The following is a 20,015-nucleotide window of genomic DNA, read 5'->3' on the forward strand; positions in this document are numbered from 1 at the left end:
AGCAAGTAAAACACCAGTGTCTCCTTAGAAATTACGCCACTACGACATATTATTGTTAGTGTCCAGGTATGCACTCACTTATTGCAGTGTCTTTGCCATTACCTGCCTTCTTTGCAAGGCTCATGGCATACTCACAGACCTCGGAGGCCTCTCTCTGAGCAAGCTGTCTCAAGCAGGCTACAGCAGCGCGGCGCAGCAACAGGTGAGAGCTACATAAGTGCACCTGCAAATTATATCACCACAACAATGTGAAATATATGTTGTTATAAACTAATGTAGAGACGTCACAAAAAAAGAAATCAATAACATCTATACAAAGTGAAAATGTTATGATTAATTCCAACTGGTCTTACACAAAGACACGGCACCAAGCTGGAAAGGTTGACATGGCGAGGAGCAAACATGTGCAGCTGTTGCAAACACGAAATGGCAGCTGCCTGCACCAGCGAGTCGGAGTGATCCTGCATTATTGCACAGCCGACCAGGCAAGACGAGCGGATGGTGGAGATGGTGGCACCGTTCCCTTCATAATACATATTGGGGCAGTGTAAATGGGAATGAAAGAATTGTTAGTGTCTGTGGATTAAGATTAACAATACCACCACCTGCTGGCGAATGAACCCGAATACAATACAGGACATACTCGCCGATAGATTTACCTTGTAATTCTGGTCCAACGGTCGTGATGAGAGCTCCCAAGCAGCGCCCCAAACACTGATGCACCTCTGTGTGTGATGGGGGCACAGTGAGAAGCAAGGTAAGGACTAAGGACAAGGTGGGTTCCACGTAGCCTCTATACATAGGACCACTTGAGTCCACAATGAGAGCCAAGGAGTGCAGAGCCCATGTCTGTCAAGGAAAAAAGAAAAAAAGATTGATATAAAGCTGAATGAAGTGAAGAGATAAGTGTCACAATTAGTAAATTGTTGAGAATTCACTTGAAACGCAAAGAAAACCAACCAAACAAACAAAGTGTCAAACATCTAGGGAAATTGCAAAATATTTTCAAATTGAATTGTTTTTAATTAGGATGTCATACGCTACCTGGACTTCATGAGAGGATCCATCCTGGGCCAGCGCCAGCAGAATACTGACACTAGTCTTTAAGTGCTGACCAGAGCCAATTCCTCCAACATATCGATGAAGACATCCAAGAGCCAATGAATGACCCGTCCTTGACACGACGTCACGTGCTGATTTAAGTCTGCAAAGAATACAGTATATGAATCACCTGCTTAATGTTCACATTCATCTTAAGACATCTTTTTGCTTGAAATCAATATTTGAAATATTCAAATTGTGTTTTCTCCACCAAATAAATTGTACAGCCGACTCGGTCTTGACTTGCAGAAAAATGCTTACTTGTCAAAACTGGTCTGGGCCATCCTTGCAATGAAAGTAGCCTCTCCCACTACCTGTGCCATCCTGCCGAGGGCCTCACCGGCAGCGCAGCGCAAAATTGGATTGGGATTGTCTAGGGCCCCCATCACCAGCGCCAAGGCTGACTTCCGGACCTCCTCTGGGCCCAAAGTACTCTTGTTCTCTGCCAAACCCTTAAAGTAAGACAGGGAAAGATGCAATGTCTCAAATGAAGGAACATGACAGCCTTACAAAGGGATCAATTGATTCTAACCTTGAGGGCACTCAGCACAGCAGTAAAGATGTTAAGCTGAACGGCTTGCTGCCGAACTCCTTTAGCCTGCTTGATACATTCTGCAAAGTGGTCTAGCATCTGCAACCTGATTTATGAAGACAAGACCAAATTAATCATTTCAACTTTTTTTTTTTTTTTAAACAGCAGTGACACAAACACAGATTATGCTCATAATTAAATAGCTCACCTGTGTTTGAAAGACACGTGAGGGAAAACTACACCAAACAGAGCCACAGAGGCATCAATGACTGATACTCCCAAAGGAAGAGGACCTGGGATGGCTTCACCGACAGGCACTCGCAGGTAAATGGAGGAGGGATCATGCTCCAAAGCGCCACTGCCAGATGCACTGTTCGGCTGCAGCTGTTTGGAAGACAATACTTTGATTTAACTGAAATGAAAAAAAGACAACGAGCATTTTTATCTATCATCACCTGGTCCTCTATAGACTTGTGGTCGGTTTCCTGCAGCCATGAGCCCATGAGCACACTGTCATCGTAGTGACAGAGAGAGCGCAGCAAAGAAGTGGTGGTGTTGGATGAGTTGTCAGTCAAAGTGAATTCTGCCACCAGCTCCCTGAGGAGGGCATTGAAGGTACCTAGAAGAGCAGAGCAATAAATTAAAAATTTAAAAGATCTTCACTTGTTCCCAGAGGGAAGTCCGTGATGCAATTGTGTATTGACCACTGCCAGCAAAAAAAAAAAAAAAAAAAAAAAAAAAAAAAAAAAAAAAAAAAACTACAGTGGAAACTAGGACGTAGATTTTGTCAAATTTAGAGGGTGTATAGAGGACAATAAAATACAGAAAACTTAAATTTATCTTACCTTCGTATGTTTTAGGAGGCAATAGAGCCAAGATGTCATAGAGCCTGAGTCTCACCATTGCTGCACTTGCTTTCAGATGTGTCCCGTGAACTTTGATGATGGCAGGGACTCTGAGGAGCAGACATTAAGTTATGTCTTTTAAACAAATATTTCCGTACACCTTTACAGAACTTTACCATATCTCTAAAAAAAAAACTAGGTGAAGGCATCATACTTACTGCGATATCATCGTCATAGCGCATTCAATGGGTGTCATCAATCTCCGAATGACGTCCTCTGTCAGGAGCTCAGGACAGTGTGCCACAAAACTACGCATAGCTAAACAGCAAGTGACAGAATTAGAAGAGAACATGCTGATATTTAGCGCATGTTTGTAAAGAGGTCGGAGGACATTAGTTTACCACATAGTGCTCCAGCTCGGCCTTCGAGGGTGACCTGCCAAGTAAAGGCGTCTCCCCTTGTCTTTTCTGCCTCCAGCTCCTTCTGGGACCGAGGAAACACATTCCTCCACAGCAGCAGCATTTTGGGAAGGTGGTAACGTACCAGGGACGGACCTTTGCATACATATAAATCAAATAGAAAGGAGATTGTATTAGACAAAGAGAGGATAGTCGACAAATCTCAGGTGAGATACCATTTGTGAGTAACTCACCCAAGGTCATGAGGGCGCCCAGCAGCAGCCATCCAGCTTGTGTGCGCTGCAAAGACAGTCGACTGTTCTGAGCCGCTGTCCGAAGGAGGTCTTCAGCTATGCTTACCACCAACTACAGGGACACAATAGATATTAAACTTTAAATCAACATATACTGTTAACATTTAGCACCAACAAAAGAACTGAAATACAGAGATGAGTGGAAGATACAGCAGAACGTTTAATTCCGGTTTCACATTCATGTGTGTACATACCATGCCCTTAGAGTGCGGGATTCCCAGAGGGGACTGGTGTACACCTCCAAGAAGAGCTGCCATGGCAAAGCTGTATCCACTAACAGCCTCTGGTGAACTCTTGAGATTGTTGATTCTCTCAGCGCAGCGGTCGAGCAGCGGCGTTAACTGATGGGGCAGTGCCACAGAAACACAGCGCAGGCACCAAGCAGCAGCCAAACGAGCAGCCATACTCGGGTGTAGCAGCACTGAGGTCACTGTTTCAAGAAGTCCTGAGGGAGATGTCATTGAAAAACAATTGAAGATATTTTGGGTGTCACAAGCACATTCTGTTTATTAGGAAAGGACTATAGTAAGAGGATCACAAAACATGCATGTGGTACCAATGGATGGCTCCTGGATGAGAGGCGAAGCTGTGGCACTCAAGCTTTGAACAAGGCTGCCCAACTCTTTTAGGGCACAAACCATAACATGCTGGCTGGCCGAAACATCAGCAGCACCAGTCTTGTTTTCTCCATTGAGGTCATTGACAACTGCCTCTGGATTAACAAGGATCAGAGAAAGACAATACATTAACCTTTTCCCAAGATAACCTGCATATATCAATAATGTGACCTGTAGTGATAATGACATAGGCCAGATTAGAACGTAAATTAGCCTGAAAATCATCTTGATATAACTGCATACAAATATAATTTAAAAAATGTGTTATCATATTAAATAGCTTGTCAAATCAGTTTACATTTCTGCAACCACAAAAGGTGTCCAGAATTCCCAAGACCTTAATTAAATATATGCAACTCACATGGTTTGCCATGTGTGCAGTTTCTCTCCCGCTTAGCCACATGAGTGTTGTGGGTGTCCTGGGGCCTCTCATTTTTTTGTGTGTTTTAATACTTACGGAATATATTTTAAAGCTGCTTTGTAAAATTTAAGCTTTATTTTTTTTCCTGCTGCCGAAAACCGTTGTGTTTTGTGCAGATTAGTATTACACAGTACACACGTCATAATATTATTCAAGTATTGTCTCAAGTCTACACAAAAAATCAAAAGCAACTCATTGCATATTTGCACGGTGTGAAGGTTACAGAGCAACCCGAGTGAACTGAAGAACTGAAATGCCATTTTCTGTTTTTGTTTCATGTTCAAGTTTATGTAGAGGAACAGAACCAATGAAATCTGATAGACCTACACGGGAAGATCATTTGCTAATTTAAGCAGAAGTGGTGTGTTCCTACTATGAGCGTGCAAATTTAGTGGCCAAGACAGCTATGTTTTCATCAGTGACGGTTAAGTGATCTGCTGATGTGTAATAAACCTTAAGACAAAAAGATCACAAAAACACAATGGCAGATGACTTTGAAAGATACGCCAATGTAAAAGCAAGTTCAGATTTGAATTTTGGTCATAGAATGATGATTGAAGCAGATAAGGAAATAAGAACTATAAGTGCAGAAGGTGTTATTACCAGTGCCACACACAAGATAAAAAAAACTGTATGCAGCTCAAGCTCAAATCATCTGAAATATTAGGCAGCTGAATGGAAAGTGATTGACATCTGATAAGGGCTGATAAGTGGTTTGTAATGCTTTGAACCGTGAAATGCCGCCCCCCCAATCCTCCTTACCCACAGCCCTCATTTGCTTGCTGATGGCTTGGCAGATTTCTTTGCCGGCTGCTATCTGCGCCTTCTCGCCAAGTAAGCCGCCCAGAGTGGCACGTAGCATAAAGGAGACACAGCGCCGCGAGTACACAGCTTCAACATGTGTCTGTGTAGCCCGAGGATGGGACACGAGGTCCAAAACATGGGAGAGAAAGGTGGCAAAGTTGCGCTCCAGCCACTGACCACCAAGCGTAGTCACAAACACAACATAAGCCTAAAGAAAAAAAGATTTTAGATGTAAGGTGGGAAGAAAAGGTACCAAACCGTATTTTCCTAAAAGAATTAAGCTGACCTGTGTGACACCCACGCGGACCTCTCTGCTGACAGAACCGCCTCCCTTCAACATTTCCCCTCCACTCTTCAAGAATCCAGATCCACCACGCAGAAAACCTGTGGCCAGTAACTCCAAAACTTCCTCAAGCGTCGCCCGTTTTACATTCTGACGCATCACTGAAAGAAAAAAAAACATACTGATGGTGCGCACACTGTTGTATTCATATAAAATTACCAAATTGGCTAGAAAATTCATAACTAACCAGCAGCTTGTTTAGGCATAAGAGCCGTAGCCATGACGGTCCCGAGGAGCTTGGCCACAGAAACTCGAACCCCGTAGTTGGAACCCTCCAGGGCCTTGAAACACAGTGTGGCCATGTTCTCCAGTTCTGTCGTCCACATGAATACTGCCTCATTCTGCAGCTCCAACAAACACTGGTAAATAAAATCAAGATGGAGTCATGTTAGTCGTATTTTATCAGCAAAGATACTAAGCATTTTTTTTCTCTCTTGCAAACCCATTTCTCCTGTAGATAGTCAAAGACATACAACAATATTTTTTTAAGCATAAAACCATAACCCCCCTCAATTACAATAAAGGAATTTTGTTTTTTTACACTCAGTAAGTGATACACACAAGGGGAATAATATATCATAGTCACCGTTACAAGAATAAGTAAGAGGGTTTGGTGAGAGAATGTCTTAAACATGACATCAAGTTGGCGTTCTATGCTTCAGAAAAAGCAACAAATGGGTGAAATGATTACTTATTTTTGATTGTCCAAAGCGAGCTTTATGCTGCATATTATATAGTGAAGACAATGGGACTTACCTTTGCCACAGCACAGCGCACAGCCATTGACCTGTCTGTGAGTAAAGAGCGGGCATTCTTGTAGATGTCTCTGTGACATGAAGCTGCAGCGCCACCTAGTCCGCTGAGCACCTTCTGCAAACTGATGAGTATTTCTCCTCTGCCTTGGGACTGCATATATCGTGAAGATAGAATTACAATAACAAGCCAAAACGGTGAGTAAATTCATCAGTCTATATTTCCATTGTAATCAAAAAGATGTTTTTACGATTGGCTAATAACGTCATACCTCTGCACTTTTTAATGCCTTTAAAAGATTATTGATGGTGTCTGGAAAGGAGCTTCCAAGCATCCTTCCCATCTTCTCATAAAAAGCACCAACACATGCCACCGCAGCACTAAGGAAACCAATAACAAAAACCATTAGATGAGTAATCTGTACTAGTAGATATTTTATTCTCATATGTATTTATCACATAACATTTTCATTGGTGTGGAATAATTATTCAATAAGGCATATTAATGCAGTTAGCTCGATCCAGCTGGAAAGCTTACTGGTCAATATTTCAAGACTATGGATGGAAATAATAATTGAATTGTTAGGAATTCAGTTGGTTGATTGAGTTCATTGATGTTTCCTTCAGCACTTAGAACTAAAAGCAATGTACTAGCACAGTCACAACAGGTGCGTGGCGAAAGAAGAATATTATGTCAGTTATGGGACATTGAACTAAAGCCACAAGACAACCAGTATGACACAATTTAACAAAGCAACAACAAAACAGGAGCTCAAAACATTCACAGGGATTACATCCCAAAAGAAAAAGTTATTAAATTAAGTTCGGGAGAATTTTTCTCCAGAGACGACCAAACACATTTTGGTCAATTGTCTGTCCCTTATCCAGTCTCCTCACAGTTACGCTCTACAGATACAAATGGGCCAGACACCGAGATAGTCATTATCAGGGTGCATTAATGCTTTCCACAGATCCCCTTGTATGCTTAATCCTCTTCCATTAGAATATGAACCATTTGGCTTAGTACTAAATCCTAAGAACGGAGAAATACTGTACAGCACATGTTTTGAAGTAAATAGATGTAAACCCGTCAGTGCAATATATGTAAAAAAAAAAAAAAAAAAAACTTACAGTTTTGTTGGCAGGTATGCAGGTGTGTCGTCTTTGCTTTTTATGATATCATTGCATTTATCCAGAGTCTGGAAAACCGTGAATGTGTCGCCAATGCTGTAGAGTGTGGCAAGGTTTTTGGCAAGTAGCTTTCTTGTTGGAGGACCTGGAGCACTGCTGATCAGTCCTGTCAGTTGTTCAACAAGCTTTTTCTGCTTCTCCTTTACATCCACCTGTTGTTCAAAAACAACATCTTTGACTACCATTCAATCAACACACACAGCGATCGGTTTTAAAAAGTCTTTCAGTCACCTTATTTGCGGCTACAACAACCTTATCCAAGAAACGGAGCCATTCGAAGATGAAGACAGGCCTCTTTGCCTCAGTGATCTGCGCCAACGCTTCCTCGTTGAGCAAGAGACTGTGAGCCAGCTCCATCGCAAGGATATTCACAGATGTCCTCGCAACTTCTTAATCGACAGTCCACTCTGCATTAGTGACTCATGTCAGAACAAGCTAGCCGCCTGCTTAAAAAACATCTTGTTTTTGTTATTGTAGCACAACGTTAACGCATCTAATTTGATGGAAAGAGCAATAAACATACGCCCGATCGTTCTAATTGCCATGTTAAATGTAAGCCGTTTTACCGTATGTTTCGTCGTTCCGATGTTTCTCTTCTTGTGTGTTGACAGCTTCCCCCAGCTGTTAGCAACCTTAAGCTAGCGAATGCTTACGATCAAAAGCCACAATTCGTTAAAACACTTAAACTCTGAATGAATGCCCTCGTTACCACCACTTTTAATACATTTGTTTGTTTCAGATAGCAACTTCACAAACATTAATCCATGTTCCCATATCCTGGCAAGAATTACGGTGAGTGTCGATGGTGTTTCAGCGACACTCGTCCGATGAGACAATTAAAAAAAAAAACTAATAAAGACCCAGTAGGTAACTCTGCCTCAAAATAAATTAGTAGGTAGTCATTTTAATTATGTAACTGTTGCAAGATGTTTTTTAATGCATGAAAAACCACAAAATGACTGCATTATTGGATTTGCAAACAGAAAATAGTTTATTCACGTTTAATTTGTTGTTAGTCGGACTGTATTGTCAAAGAACCAAACATTAGCGGAACACCGGGAACGAATGTCACTCAAGTCAATCCATTCACTGAGCTGGAGTAATAAAGCATTTTGGGATTACCTGTTCATCTTTCTTTTTTTAAACTATAATAATGGCCGATGGTGAAGATGATTATATGTCCGATACGTTCCTCAGTCAAATGTAAGTGTTTTTTGGACGGTAGGCTATTTTAATTTAAACGAGTGTCGATATTGTTGTTTTGGTTTGGTTCCTACACGCTGTATAATGTTTACGCGTACTTAAATGGTTTCTTTTCTTCTTTGCTCACAACACAATAAGGTCCAACAATTTATGGCAGGGTAAATACGAGACAACGAAATGTTGTGTATGAACCTTACAAATCCATCATATATGAAACCGCCTATTATTATCCGAACCGTTTTAACCTCACAAATTGAGCCTTAAACTGTAAACGTGCACTCATAGAATTATATTAAGATGTTCATCTTCTAATTACTGTGAATCCCACTTTGTTACTGCAATAACATTCGTTTTCTTCTGTGGCAGACAAGATGTTAAACCAGGTGTCTCCATGGTAAGGCGAGTAAAAGAGGCAATGAAACGGGAAGAAAAGCACAAAGAGAGCAACATTAAAAACCGTCAAAAAACTTTCAAGGAGCAAGAAAAGGAAAGCCGTGAAACAGCTTTACAGAGTTCCATCAGTAATGATAATAAGGGATTTGCACTATTGCAGAAAATGGGTTACAAAGCTGGACAAGGCCTTGGAAAACAAGGCAAGTTTTCTTATCTGCTTTACTGAAATTTGATCTGCTGCTGTATTCTGTGCATGAGTTGATGATTTTTTTTTTTTTTTACTAATTTAGGGGCTGGCAGAGTTGATCCAATTCCATTGAATATTAAAACCGGTAAGAAGGCATTTTGCGATGTTTATGATATAACTCAGATGTTCTCTTAATATTCTTGTCCTTTAACAAACCAGACAGAGGTGGCATCGGGATGGAAGAGGCGAAGAAGAGAAAAGCTGAGGAGGAGCTGGATCAGTATAGAAAGAAAGTACTGGCCAAACAGCAAAATGAGACCAAATCACTGGAAGACTTTAGGTGATGACCAAATGAATCTACGGCTCTGAGCAAAGATACGCCCAGCGATCCCAGTGTCTTGTTGTTTCTCTGTGCTCATGATGTCTCCTTTCAAGGTCAAGAGTAAGAACCGAGAGGGAGGAACGAAAAATTGAAGGTGACCTTAGACGAAGTCAGCGAGCCTGTGAGCAGTTGGATTCTCAGAAGGTTGGAAAGTACTTGGTTCTAGCTCAACATAATCTGAACATCACTGTCCCAGTATGCATACAAAAAATGATATGTACTGTACATCCACGGGATGTCATTGTGATCCTAGCATTTGAGTTTTTGGTTCTAAATCATTTGCTTTTTCATTTCAGGGCATCAAAGTCCCCAGGGAAGAATGGTATTGGCCTAAAATAGAAATTGAAGAGGAGCTAGATGAGCCTAAGGAAGAAGAAAAGGAAGAAGATGACATTTTGGGATTAACAGTTAGTTCTTATTCATTTTGTAAAAAATATTTTTCAAAACAAAATTATGTTATCCTACGCATGATGTGGTATTGTATATGCTTATTCACTGGACCACTGCTATTCCTGGGGAATAGGCTGTCCTGCATATGATGAGAATCTGCATATAATTGACACCAATTTAAATGCATTGGGAAGGGATGAGCAATTTAAATGCTGGGGGTGAGTCAGCACGTAGGACCAAGCACTTCCGAAATAGATGTATGACAACATTGATATTTTAATTATGGACAAAATATATGCATATGCTTTCATTTTTGGTAGTACCTTTTATCAATGCATGTACACTATCGTAACCCAGCAACAAAAGGTTAGAAGCAAACCGCAAAATAACCACAAACTGTAATTGTTTTGTTCCAATGCAAAGGGCTGTCTAGCAAAAAAATACCAGAAATTGAATATTATTGAGGTACTATTTTGTCCTGCGTATCATTCCAAATACGCAAAAATTATTAGACCCGCTTATACGTATACAGTACAGTACAGAGTAGCAGTATAGAGCAGTTTAAGATCGTGCTTAAACATAACTAAGACAAGTAGAAATGACTTCTAAACATTTGTAATAAAATTTGAATTTAGTATTGATAGATTCATTGCCAAGTGTCAGGGTAGCGACTGGGTTGGAAATTTGGTGAAGATGGCAGATGTCACCCTGCGTAATCTGTTTTCCTTTACAGTCCTTTGATCAACTGCAAATACTGACGTCCTATTTAAGAGGGATTCATTTTTACTGCATATGGTGTGGAACGGCCTATAATGGTAAGCTTGTTCATATACATAATATTGCATTTGATTCCCTTTGTTCATTAGCTGAAATATTTTGTTCTTTCCAGATGAGGAAGACCTGTTCTCGAACTGTCCCGGGGATACAGCAGCAGAGCATGAATGATTTTAATATAATCAATATATGTATAGTGTGCAGTAGTTTCAGAGTGAAAGGAACAATAACAGGCAGTAAAAGTAATGATGTATGGAGGGATTGTTATATATGATGCTTTTTTGATTTGTTTTTACATTTTTTTTGTAATAAGGTTTTATTTAAATGAATAAACAATTAACAGTACCATAATTTCTTGTAAATGTCTCAGTGTTCCCATTGAATTATATTCGCATAGTATATATTATATACACAATGTTATGTATGTTCATATTTTTTCAGAAAATACAGTTTTTTGTAAAAAAAAATGGATCTTGGACTCAATAGAAATTGCAATATATACAAGGATTTGGCGGAAAATATCTGTTTGAAAATACAGGTTTTCAAAAGAGAGAAAAAGGTAGAAAAATCTGTAAAAACTTAAATATTGGATGCAATCTGTGTGATGATTACATTATTAACACAAGAATTCAGCAGGTACGTGTTTATTTAAATCATTAAATAATGATTTTGACATCTTTTCCTGGGGAGACCCTGGTTCAGGACCTTTGTTGCAAAAGACACCAATACTTAAATAGCCCCATCTCTAGTGGGTGGCACTAACAGTGTTTACTCATATGGGTCATGTACAAAGAGTATCTTCATCTTTTAACAAGTGCAAATGACACACAGATTTGATGCACAATTTGTCTTTGCGGGCCACAGAAAATTATGTGGCGGGTCGTGAGTTTGATATTTGTGCCCTACAACATGTCTGGACTTGTTTACTTGCAGAACAGGGGTGGGGGGGATCGGAAGTGGCATTTTGGATGATCAAATAAGGTCATAAGGGCGTAGGCAGATGTGAGGTAATTCGTAGCGTGGACAAATGGTTTTAAGCCACAAAAAAATAATTTTAATTAATTAATTAATTTAAAATAAATCCTGTTCTTTGTACCGTTGTAGTAAATCATTCTGAACTTTGCTTTTTTATTTACTTTTGTTTTTGCCTGGATGGTTAAGAGCGTATTAGGCTTTTGTGGGTGGAGTTAGTTACCCGCGTGGTTCAAAAAAGTGTGTTATGAATCTCGTGAGACTCACTCCGGTATATAGCTTCCCATTGCAACACCTCCTAGCGAGTATATGAAAAACTAACGTTATTATTATCCACATCGCGAATAGAGGCTACAGATTTATCCGGGTCATTAATTTTATTGAAAGATTTTACCGTGTGTGTAAGGAGATTCCGTAATTTTGGATTGTACGTGAAGGCAGCAAGCAAGGGCAGAAAGTTTTCTTTTCGCGAAAGTGAAATCGAAACGAAACCATCGAAATCACCAGTTTTGGAATACTGAAGTGGGGTTGACACCGCAACGACATCTCAATAGGAACGGTGAATATATATATATATATATACATATACTGCTTTTATATACGCAAATTTGCATATTATCCCATAATGTGATTAATTATGGTGTGACGTTCCATTTGATCTTAGATCCAGTTTTCTGATTTATGATGGACACCGAAAATTACGTAGCGAAATTGAACGAGTACTGTCAGAAAACAAATTCGAAACTGATCTACGAGGATGTCAGAAGCGATGGTCCGGATCACATTAAGACGTGAGTTGGGAATAATTACAGTCGAGTTAATGGCAAATGTTTGTTTTATAACTTTTATTATTATTATTATTATTATTATTATTATTATTATTATTATTATTATTATTATTATTATTATTACTGAAAAATGATCTAGTAGGTGGTGGGTATTGGGATTCTGGTTTTCAGTGGGTTTCGTTTTAAATGTTTGTTGTTTTAATCCTAGATTTTCCATTAGAGTTGTTGTCGATGACGAGGCATATCCAGAAGGAGTGGGAAACAATAAAAAGGAGGCCAAAAAGAACGCTGCTAAACATGCTTTACAGATCTTAATGAAGAAGGTGAATCCTGATTGCGAATTTGCACACACAATTTTGTGTATTCATTGTATGGATTTTGAATAAGAATTAATTTAATGGAAGGTGTGTTTTGTTTTAACAGACGCATACATCAGAAGGTTCTATTGGGCCAGTTAGTCAAAAAGAAAGAAATTATGTGTCCTGGCTCTATGACTATGGTCAGAAAATCAAAATGGGTGTCAGATTTAAGGAGTCCGCAAGACCTGGACCATACAAGTCCTTTCAGTAAGCCTCAATAATGCTGTCAAGTTCTGAATAAAGAGTTGATATCATGTTTTGTTTTCAGATGTCAGTTTTTTGTTGGGGAGATTGAGTATCCACTTAGCAGTGGGATAACAAAGAAGGAAGCTAAGGAAGAAGCTGCAAAGCATGCATATCATGCCATATATGAGGTGTCAGCGGTAAGAAAGCTCATTGTAAAACGTCTGTGCATGTGCCTGTTGCTCCAGACTGTCTGCCAAGGAAATTGCAGAATCACACAAAACCACCAAATGTTAAGTAGGCTCTACCATCAATCATTCAAATTACTGTATTTCTTTTTAGACTGAAGGTGAAAACCTCTATGGTTCTTGTAATCAACAAAAGGAGGAAATGTCAGCAATCAGGTGAGCACCTTCCATGGCACACATGACTAGCTTTTCCCATTTGATCAATTTCTGTGCCTTTGGCTCCCAGCAACAAGACTGAAGATGATGCCGTTGTGGAAAAAAATTATATTGGAATTGTAAACCAGTACTGTCAGAAAAGACAGCGCACTCATAATTTCATTGAAGTGGAGAGAATTGGCCCACCTCATAACCAGAAGTAAGATCAAGCCTTCATCTAGGAACATAAAATACGCAAGCAAGCGTCCCAATTTCTTCACTAATAAGTTAAAATGTTGCCTCTCTGTTGGCACAGATTTTCCTGCAAATTAGTTATCGATGGCAAGGACTACCCTGTGGGTAGAGGAAAGTCTCTCAAGGAAGCCAAGCAAAATGCTGCTCAGTTGGCCCTTTCTGTCCTTGAAAAAGAAGACAATGAGGTATCGGGTTTTTTTTGGGCTTCTGCTGTTTTTTAAGATCGCGGCCATAGTGGAATAATGGGTTTTCTGGGATACTCAGCAGAAAAAAAAAGTCTCGTAAAGCTCATTTGACTGAAGGCATTGTGCTTTTTAACCCATATGTATCATCAGCAAGCACTTATTAACCTAACTTCAGTAACTTTGTGATCAATAGGTCTTGCAGTCTCCTGCATGTGCCAGTAGTACAAAAAGCAGCCCAAACCTGTGGTAAGTCATTGACCAAGTATCACAAGTTTATATGTATGAGTCACAATAATTTTTCTATTTTCATTTTGAAAGTAAATCCCTTGCAACAACTTCAAGCATTTCAGTAGAGTTTGCTGAGTCTTCTCCCAAAGATCAGGTGAGTTGTTACCAATACAATAAACGATATGCATACCGCATCAGGGAAAATCTGTGATCCTTACAAGAATGTTTCTGACAGTTTTCTTTAAAAACACAATCTAATCTGTCTTATCTGAAGAACTGTTTTGTATGTTGTTTAGATAACTCCACCCAAGAATCAAAGTCCAGGTTGCAAAGCCAGAAGAAAGTAAGTTACCATCTAAGTTCAACCATGAATGAAAGTATACAAAGTATACGTATATAGCCTGCACCAGACACCTTTATTTAAACAGATTTTTCTTTTTTTGTCTCCTTAGAATTGCAGCCAATTTTCCAAATGCTAATAGACAACAGGTAACAAAAATTTTGATGTAATTGAAATCAAATGTCTAATACATTTTCTTTCATCTTCATTCCACAATTGTATTCTTCAATAGATAGATTTTAAAGGCTGTGAAGATAATCGCGGACGGAATTCACCGTCAACCACTTCGAGGTGTGTCACTTTCACATGGATAAATGCTACTCTTTTGACATGGTTACATATAAGTACACTCGAGTTCCTGTTCGATTCAACAGGTTTAAAGAAGATTTTGAGTGTGTACAAGCCATAGGCAATGGAAGCTTTGGATCTGTTTTCAAGGCAAAGCACAAGCTGGACGGAAAGCACTATGCTGTGAAGAAGGTTAGCAGTGAAGAGTAAGTGACGTTTTTGTTTGCTAAAAACAGTCAATGGACACTTTCTCCTAATCTGTCGTCTCTGTGCTCAGAAAATCTAAACGAGAGATAGACGCTTTATCAAAGCTTCAACATAGCAATATTGTAAGATACTACACGTGTTGGATAGAAGATTCCTATGACCAGTGAGTCGTTTTAAAATATTTTACATTTTTGCTCTGCAGAACATATGAACACACACAAGCGTTGAATTACTTTTTGTTTTGTCTTTTGCTGACCTATCCCAAATTCCTCTCAAAGGTTCCTCTATATTCAGATGGAGCTGTGTGACACCAAAACCCTCCGAGGTCATATTGATGATATGAACACCGAGAATAAGGAAACTCTGCAAAGAAGGGATCTCAGTTTTGAAATTATACAGCAAATAGTCGCAGGAGTCGAATACTTTCATGACAAAAAGTTAATCCACAGAGATTTGAAGGTGAGTTTATTTGCTACAGTTACAGAATGATTGTAAGAAGTAACCTTTAGCCCGCTAAGACAAATTGTGCATCAATATATGTTAATACTAAAATTACAAATTGTAAACATAATGATATTGCTGGCCATTTTTAAAATATTTGAACAGTTTTTACTAGTCTCTGATTTCAAAACTAGTTATTCATCTATTTGTTGTGTAGCATATGTTGTATATAATATAAGGCGTTGACAGTCATAATGGCCCTCCAAAGGAAACTACGATTGCGATGCGGCCCGCGCCAATAATGAGTTTGACGCCCCTGGACTACAATTATTTTATCAACTTCATTTATTATAATTTTAGCCTATTACACCTTATCCACCCACCCATTTTCAACACGGCTTGTCCTATTCAGCCTTGCTGGAGCCTATCCTAGCTGACTTCAGGCAAAAGCACAAACCTGGAATGGTTGCCACTCAACCACAGAGAACATATAGAGACGAACAACCATTCACACTCACGTTCAAGTTCACTCATGGATTTTGGGTGCCAAGTTACCGACATTGTGTGTTTGTCTTTCTAAATGCTTAGCCTGCCAACATCCTGTTTGGACTGGATGAAACAGTGAAGATTGGGGATTTTGGCCTTGTTACTGTTGATAGTGACAGTGAGGAGAAAAGCTTGAAAACGGGAACCCTGAGTTATATGGCGCCTGAGCAGGTAAAAAAGAAATCTGCACACATTCTAGAACAGCCAGTATTTTTGATGAAAGACATAATCATCATTTTCAGGGTGTTTAACATGGGCAAATTGTACTTTATTCTGCATTCTTTATGTATTACAGAAAGACAAAGCTACTTACGGCAGAAAAGTGGACATATATGCTCTGGGTCTGATTTATTTTGAGCTCCTCTGGTACATGAGTACCTCTACTGAAAGAGAAAAGGTGAGTTGAGCTGCTATTGATCCTAAACTGTAACCTTTTAAGGCAACTGTAAATAAAGGCGACAGCTTCAGACAATGTGCAATTAAATAGGGTGAAAGAAAAAGTTAGGAGCTTGTTAACAATCACATCAACATAGATAGCAGTGAACATTTCCATAGCAGCAGTTTTATCTGCAATGTATGGCATATAATGATTAAAAAATATAAATCAGGCTTCTGGTTGTCACAGATATATAATTTGTCCAATTTGGTCCAGCACATCTCTTTTTCTTGCGTGCTTGCTAACCAGTATCTTTGACATAGTATATCCGTTAAATGTACTTTTTTTAAGAAAAGATACAGTATATTTGCAGTTGTGTTAATAAACAGCCTCATCCTTGGTCACATTATGTGGAAATACAGTACGATAAATCGCACAGGCACATGATCTAACAGATTTAGCATTGATTGTGTGTGTCTTCATAGATGTATGATTTTCACTCAAACTTTTCAGATATGTTCTTACTCTGTTTTGTCATTCATTCCCCTGTAAACCAGCTTTGGGATGATGTCAGAAACCAGAACCTCCCTTCAGAGTTTTCATCCAATTTCCCCATAGAGGTACAGCACTTCAACACTTAAACAATATGTGATGCATATTTGGGGTTGTATTAGAATAGAATAGAATATTAATTCATATTATTATAATATTAGTAATAGAATGTTAACACTAATATTACAAGATAATAGTTTATTGTCATACAAAAACAGACAAACTGGAGGTACAACAAAATTGCTGGGGGCTTTTCATGGTGCTGTTTTCTGGTATAAATAAAAATAAATAGAAATAGTATCAATAGTGTAAATTGAGTAGACAGTTCATACAGTAGAGGTTTCCTGAAAGTGCTCAGAAAAAACAACAACGTTCCTTTGTTTGTTTATTTATTTGTCTATTTATCTATGTACTTATCTTTTTTTTTTTCATTTATTTTTGCAGCAACAAATTATCAAGTCAATGCTTTGCTTGAGGCCAGAAGACCGGCCTGAAGCCAGTCAACTCCAGACCAACCTTAAGGAGTGTGCTACTGCACTTAAACTTGCTAAAGAGAGAAAGACTCTCTAATTCCTCCATTGCTTCTAGAACAGGGGTTTTTAGCTAGTTTTGTTCTAGGGACCACCATTATAACCAAGAAGCAGCTTGGGGACCACCGCCTTGGCAGAATATTATTTTGTTTTGCGCCGAAGGAGGATAGACCTACTATACAGGCTATTTATTTGCATCTGTATGACTATTTGGGGAATCTCAGCTACATTTGACATCATTTGGATGGGTAAATGATTCACAAAATTAGCTGGAAAATAAATCAAGTCGAAATAATAACATAAATACCACGTTGACATGAAAATGCTCTTGGAATTAATGTTTGTAATTTTAAAGGTGACCATCCATCTGAATATTTTTTCCCCATTGTTTTATGCATAACATTGTGTCAAAACTAGTTTGTTACATAAGGTAAGACATTTAATATCGAGTTTATATTTAACTGCAGTTGTTGAAGCAACTTATGCTTCAATGATATAATTTTGTGTGTTTGGGGAAAAGAGGCACACATTGAGATTGCAATAGTTTTCACAGTCACTTCTGGTGAAGTCACGGTTATGTTTTATTGGTTGATTGGTTACATATTGCCATGATGGAAGTTGAAAAGTGTTTCTAGCATTTTTAGAGGTTTTACCCCTAAATTAACAGCTATTTGAGCACTTTACTAACTAAAATCCCAGTTCCACAAACACACTCAAACATGATACTGCTACCGTAAATGTTACTTTAGTTTTTGTATGGTGTCTTAATTGGTACATGGAGCCATGAAGTGTGAATATTTTATATACATATAGGTCACATTAAAATGATTATTGTTCATCTGTAATGTCATATACATTTCAATTACAACTGTTGGAAATACAGTAATCCCTCATTTATTAAAATCCGCGATGGAGAGAAGATATATTACAATATCCACACAAGACTTTTATGAACCTTATGGTACTCTTAAACACTTTATTGTACTTTTAAATGCTTTTTTTTGTATTTCTAAACACTATTGTAAACGTTTTAAATTCTGTAGCAATTTAGATTGTGTGTCTGGTAGTGAAACCTTGTTTGTAATCTGGACGGGACAAGATAAGTGAAATTGCTTTCCCCCGTTTCCCTTTTTGACAAGTCATGTCAAACAAATGAATCTGTAATAAGGGTGTTCTTTGGGTACTTGCTGAAATAAACAAATCAAATCAAATACTAAAAAACTGACTTTGAGAAACATTCTTATTTATTGAAATAAATAAGAAAATAAATAAGAGTAAATATATTGTTACAATACTTTACAATACAAGACTTTTATGAACCTTCCATGAAGTGTAAACGTGTCACGGTTCCTCTCTGCTCTTGCATGCTGGCCGCTTGACGCGACCCCCGCGGACTAGCGTGAGGGCATCCGCATAAGACTTTTATAATTTTATTTTGAAACACTTTGTTGTATTTTAAACCCTTTTTAAACATTTTAAATTGTAAACGTGTCACAGCTCCGCTTCTTGCCGAGCTGACTGGCTGACGCACCCCTGCAGCCCAGTGCGAGGGCATCCGCACAAGACTTTTATAATTTTCTTTTTAAACACTTGATTGTACAGTTTTAATCACTTTATTGTATCTTTAAACACTTTTTAAACCGCTTTAATAAGCTCGCTATGCTCATCTGCTTCGATGACATGCTACGCGAGCTCGCTGACCGGCTCGTCAGATTAAGCGTGGTTAGAACTGCTCTTACAGTTCTAAACCAATCAACGGCAAGGATACACATCAACATGTTCCCATTGGTCTCGTCTCCTGTACCGGCCAAGAGTGTGCTGTAAAGTCCTATGGGCAGACAAAGCCCCGCGCTCCAAGTGACGCCGCAAAAAGCCGCGATGCACCGACTATATGAACAATACTTGTTTTCATAAAAACCCGCGATGCACCGAGGCTGCAATAGGTGAAGCGCGAAGTAGCAAGGCATTACTGTACATCATGAGGTCGTAGTTTGAGCAGCAATTTGAAAATAGATGGGGATTCTGTTCTATTAAAAAACACAAATGAGTTGCTAACGTGTGTATTAAATGACTGTTGCAATGTGTGATTTAATTATTTTGCTATTTCTTCTATTATCATGAGAATGCTGTAAACGTTTTCTTGCCATTTCAGCCAAGCCATCCCCATTTTTATTTCAAAAAAACTAAACTCATGAACACTCTAGAAACTGGGCCAGCTCTTGCCACTGCCTAAATGCAACCAAACGGGGGAGCTGTGGCTCTGTCTTTGGTGCACACTTGAGCTTTCTTAACTTGTGGGCGTCAGGGGCTCATTCTCATTCTGAGAACCAAAACCCAGGGATCTGTGACATATAATCATCTTTACGGCACATGTTGGATCATTTGCATCCAGAAGGGTAATGAGTTTCAAATGCAAGCTCCTACAAAGTCACCTGGTTAAGGAATGTCTCTGATGCGGTCACAGATCAATAAACTGAAGAGTAGATTAGTATGCAAATTAACCAAACAGTGTTTTTAAGTGAGCAGTACTATTCTGTAAATACTTTTAATGAGTCTGTATGTAGTAGGCAGTGAATTATGATTCGTTTGGACTTCATATTATGTCACCTGTTAAATTTTGCTGGTGAAAATGAATCCTCATAAACTAAATTACAAATACATAGTACAAAAAAGTTTATATTCTATTCGCAATGGTGTACCTAAAAATATTTAACTTCCCATGTTTATTTTGTTAC

The 20,015-nt window shown here is 38.8% G+C and overlaps 3 protein-coding genes across 4 annotated transcripts in view; 2 read left to right on the top strand and 1 right to left on the bottom strand.

The window, feature by feature from the left end:
- heatr5b (HEAT repeat containing 5B) overlaps window positions 1–20,015 on the bottom strand; it is a 70,871-nt gene that overhangs the window by 6,611 nt on the left and 44,245 nt on the right. Inside the window, exons 1-22 of one of the 2 annotated variants that reach the window (XM_049735688.2) lie at window positions 7,885–8,156; window positions 7,550–7,725; window positions 7,259–7,470; window positions 6,400–6,508; window positions 6,132–6,281; window positions 5,563–5,734; window positions 5,319–5,476; window positions 4,991–5,240; window positions 3,747–3,902; window positions 3,385–3,635; window positions 3,131–3,242; window positions 2,880–3,032; window positions 2,697–2,796; window positions 2,479–2,588; window positions 2,089–2,252; window positions 1,842–2,017; window positions 1,634–1,739; window positions 1,363–1,553; window positions 1,045–1,204; window positions 660–849; window positions 354–523; window positions 79–223 (exon numbers count right to left, since the gene is read on the bottom strand). In XM_049735688.2, coding sequence (XP_049591645.1) covers window positions 79–223; window positions 354–523; window positions 660–849; window positions 1,045–1,204; window positions 1,363–1,553; window positions 1,634–1,739; window positions 1,842–2,017; window positions 2,089–2,252; window positions 2,479–2,588; window positions 2,697–2,796; window positions 2,880–3,032; window positions 3,131–3,242; window positions 3,385–3,635; window positions 3,747–3,902; window positions 4,991–5,240; window positions 5,319–5,476; window positions 5,563–5,734; window positions 6,132–6,281; window positions 6,400–6,508; window positions 7,259–7,470; window positions 7,550–7,675 — 3,361 coding nt within the window. In that variant the 5' untranslated portion in view covers window positions 7,676–7,725; window positions 7,885–8,156. Of the gene's footprint in view, window positions 1–78; window positions 224–353; window positions 524–659; window positions 850–1,044; window positions 1,205–1,362; window positions 1,554–1,633; window positions 1,740–1,841; window positions 2,018–2,088; window positions 2,253–2,478; window positions 2,589–2,696; window positions 2,797–2,879; window positions 3,033–3,130; window positions 3,243–3,384; window positions 3,636–3,746; window positions 3,903–4,990; window positions 5,241–5,318; window positions 5,477–5,562; window positions 5,735–6,131; window positions 6,282–6,399; window positions 6,509–7,258; window positions 7,471–7,549; window positions 7,726–7,884; window positions 8,157–20,015 lie in introns of those variants that run through there. The other variant, XM_068652515.1, reaches the window with a different exon arrangement.
- Window positions 8,340–10,998, top strand: gpatch11 (G patch domain containing 11). The gene is made up of 8 exons (XM_049735690.2): window positions 8,340–8,521; window positions 8,888–9,114; window positions 9,205–9,246; window positions 9,321–9,441; window positions 9,537–9,627; window positions 9,780–9,890; window positions 10,607–10,688; window positions 10,763–10,998. Exons 1-8 carry the CDS (start codon window positions 8,472–8,474, stop codon window positions 10,816–10,818), a joined length of 780 nt encoding a protein of 259 aa, XP_049591647.1. The 5' UTR covers window positions 8,340–8,471; the 3' UTR covers window positions 10,819–10,998.
- On the top strand, window positions 11,878–18,501 carry LOC125978370 (interferon-induced, double-stranded RNA-activated protein kinase). Its single transcript, XM_049735689.2, has 20 exons — window positions 11,878–12,178; window positions 12,284–12,410; window positions 12,616–12,730; window positions 12,831–12,973; window positions 13,035–13,149; window positions 13,292–13,353; window positions 13,424–13,552; window positions 13,649–13,772; window positions 13,966–14,018; window positions 14,091–14,154; window positions 14,297–14,343; window positions 14,453–14,489; window positions 14,573–14,631; window positions 14,715–14,834; window positions 14,906–14,998; window positions 15,114–15,294; window positions 15,865–15,993; window positions 16,118–16,219; window positions 16,756–16,818; window positions 17,195–18,501. The coding sequence occupies exons 2-20, from the start codon at window positions 12,301–12,303 to the stop codon at window positions 17,318–17,320; spliced, it is 1,872 nt and encodes a 623-aa protein (XP_049591646.1). The 5' UTR covers window positions 11,878–12,178; window positions 12,284–12,300; the 3' UTR covers window positions 17,321–18,501.

This window comes from Syngnathus scovelli, chromosome 12, assembly GCF_024217435.2.
Source record: "Syngnathus scovelli strain Florida chromosome 12, RoL_Ssco_1.2, whole genome shotgun sequence".
Lineage (NCBI taxonomy): Eukaryota > Metazoa > Chordata > Actinopteri > Syngnathiformes > Syngnathidae > Syngnathus > Syngnathus scovelli.